At 34.3% G+C, this 2,101-nt stretch overlaps 1 protein-coding gene across 1 annotated transcript in view; it reads right to left on the reverse strand.

Annotated features, from left to right (window-relative positions):
* LOC119582289 (midasin-like) overlaps window positions 1–2,101 on the reverse strand; it is a 4,163-nt gene that overhangs the window by 341 nt on the left and 1,721 nt on the right. The window contains exons 2-3 of the mRNA XM_037930507.1: window positions 597–808; window positions 120–362 (exon numbers count right to left, since the gene is read on the reverse strand). Of these exons, the coding sequence (XP_037786435.1) occupies window positions 120–362; window positions 597–808 (455 nt within the window). The remainder of the gene's footprint in view (window positions 1–119; window positions 363–596; window positions 809–2,101) is intronic.

The raw sequence follows: 2,101 nt of genomic DNA on the forward strand, positions 1-2,101 counted from the left end.
TTACTTTCAACTAATATTTCATTTTAAAAAAGTTTTCTCATTAACAGATACATATACTTAATGTAATACATACAACTATTATTACAATTCTAAAACCATAAAGAAAAGACTCCACTAACCATCTCACTTCTTCTGAACTGTGATTTAAGAATGGTAATATATCCGACCATTTCCACAAGTAAGTCAGGTCTTCTCCAACATGTTGTAGCAGTATGTACGTTGCCTTTGCTATGTCAACATCTGCAACACAATGCCTCTGAAGCTCATGACCATTTTTGAGTTTCTTTTGTTTTGGTTCACAGGAATTTCCTTCCTGCTCATGGAATGGTGCAGGAGCACTCTGAAAATACTTGAGTACAAATCTGTAAAAAGAAATATCAAATATAAAAACCTTGAGATTTCTTATTTTTATATCAACAAAATTTAGAGGATTAACTAAAACATATGAACTGTGAAGAAAAATAAAGTATGCCCACACTTCACATCATCTTTGACCATCTCTATATGCCTTTAGTCATGCATATAATCCTGTAACTTTATGTAAGAATATAGCATACATTGGCATAGCAACTATATATTACTGTAGATATTCTCACCTGCTGACATCATTGCTGACAGTGACAAGCTTGCTAAGACTAACACAGAAAGCAGGATGTGCATCAATTTTCTTCACAACCTCTTTGGCATGAGACAGCAGCTCCAATAGCCATGGTCGCAGATTTGCTCCAACCAGGAGAGTCAAGTCTGGGTCTAAGAGTGCAGCCGCCACTGCAGTGAGCACCTCATCCCATTGGTTTTTGTCCCACTCCTGAAATGGAATGAGAAAATATTACATTCTATGGCATATGCAACATTCAAGTAAAAAATGGAAAAAGGGTAGCCTGATACATACAATGCAATAATGTATAGAACCTACTGAAACTGCTGCTTCAATTAGCATATTGTGAATCTTCCTTCCTTAGCCCAATGAGTACTTATTAATCATACAATTAAAATATGATACAAAGACTGAAGTAAATATAGATAAAATACGTGCACCAATTACTTTCAGCTTGAGAGCTGAGGCAATTAACAAAAATAAACACAGTTTACTATGCACTCTTGAACAACTTGTGAAAATGCATGCCACTTAAACATGTCATAACAATACAGCAGACCTACCAATGGTAGAGGATAATTTGATAGTGAAAATAATAAGGCTGCGATATCCCTAATGACTCACTTACTACCTCAAAAAGCATCTTGCAATAGCATCCACAAAACAAAAAAAGTACCAGTCAAATATCTTCTAAGCTAGCATGATGGAACAAGAGCTAACTCTATTTGTACAACCCCACAGAGGGTTATATAGGTGAAGTAGACATAATATCTTCCAAGGTTATAATTTCAAATCAAAAGGCAACAAAATATATTATCAAAAATAGGGACAGAATATACTATATGAAAATGAGACATGAACACAGACTTACCAAGGCCACTTGTGCCCTGCCTCCATTGTGATAATTCTCTACTCAAGTTGATAGGCTTGTGTATTTAAGAAAGAGTGTTGAAAATTGTATGTGTGTCAGTTATTAATGTTGGTTTACAGTCAATATCTGTGATAAAGGGTGACAGCTCCTTATGTGGTTTCTCATCCCCTAAAGTTACCTAGTAGCTTTCTCTCACTCTTACTCTGCAATTTTCCAATATACTTACGGCCTTCTCCATGTTTCAAAGCAAGTATTGGCATTAGAGAATGTCTATAGTAGGGCTAGAGGTGCACTCTCCTAGTTTTTACTTGAAGTTCATGTTTAACCCAATGAAATTTCTTTTACTAATGTCTTGGCCCTTAGACTATCAATACCAGTAAACATATGTATGGTTTCTACCAAAGACTGACATTTTATGTGGCAATTTTCATGTATCATTTCTTTATAACATTTTAGTGTTTTACCATGATATTCTGGCAGAAAAAATGCCCTCCCTCAATTATATCAATAATTTGTCTAAATTTGTATTTTACACTTAACAATTTCATTTTCACAAATTCTTTCATCTTCATATTTTGACTTGAAATTGGTAATATTTTGTCTCAAACAGCTATCCAATTTTGCAATTTTTT

The sequence above is a fragment of the Penaeus monodon genome, chromosome 15, assembly GCF_015228065.2.
Source record: "Penaeus monodon isolate SGIC_2016 chromosome 15, NSTDA_Pmon_1, whole genome shotgun sequence".
Lineage (NCBI taxonomy): Eukaryota > Metazoa > Arthropoda > Malacostraca > Decapoda > Penaeidae > Penaeus > Penaeus monodon.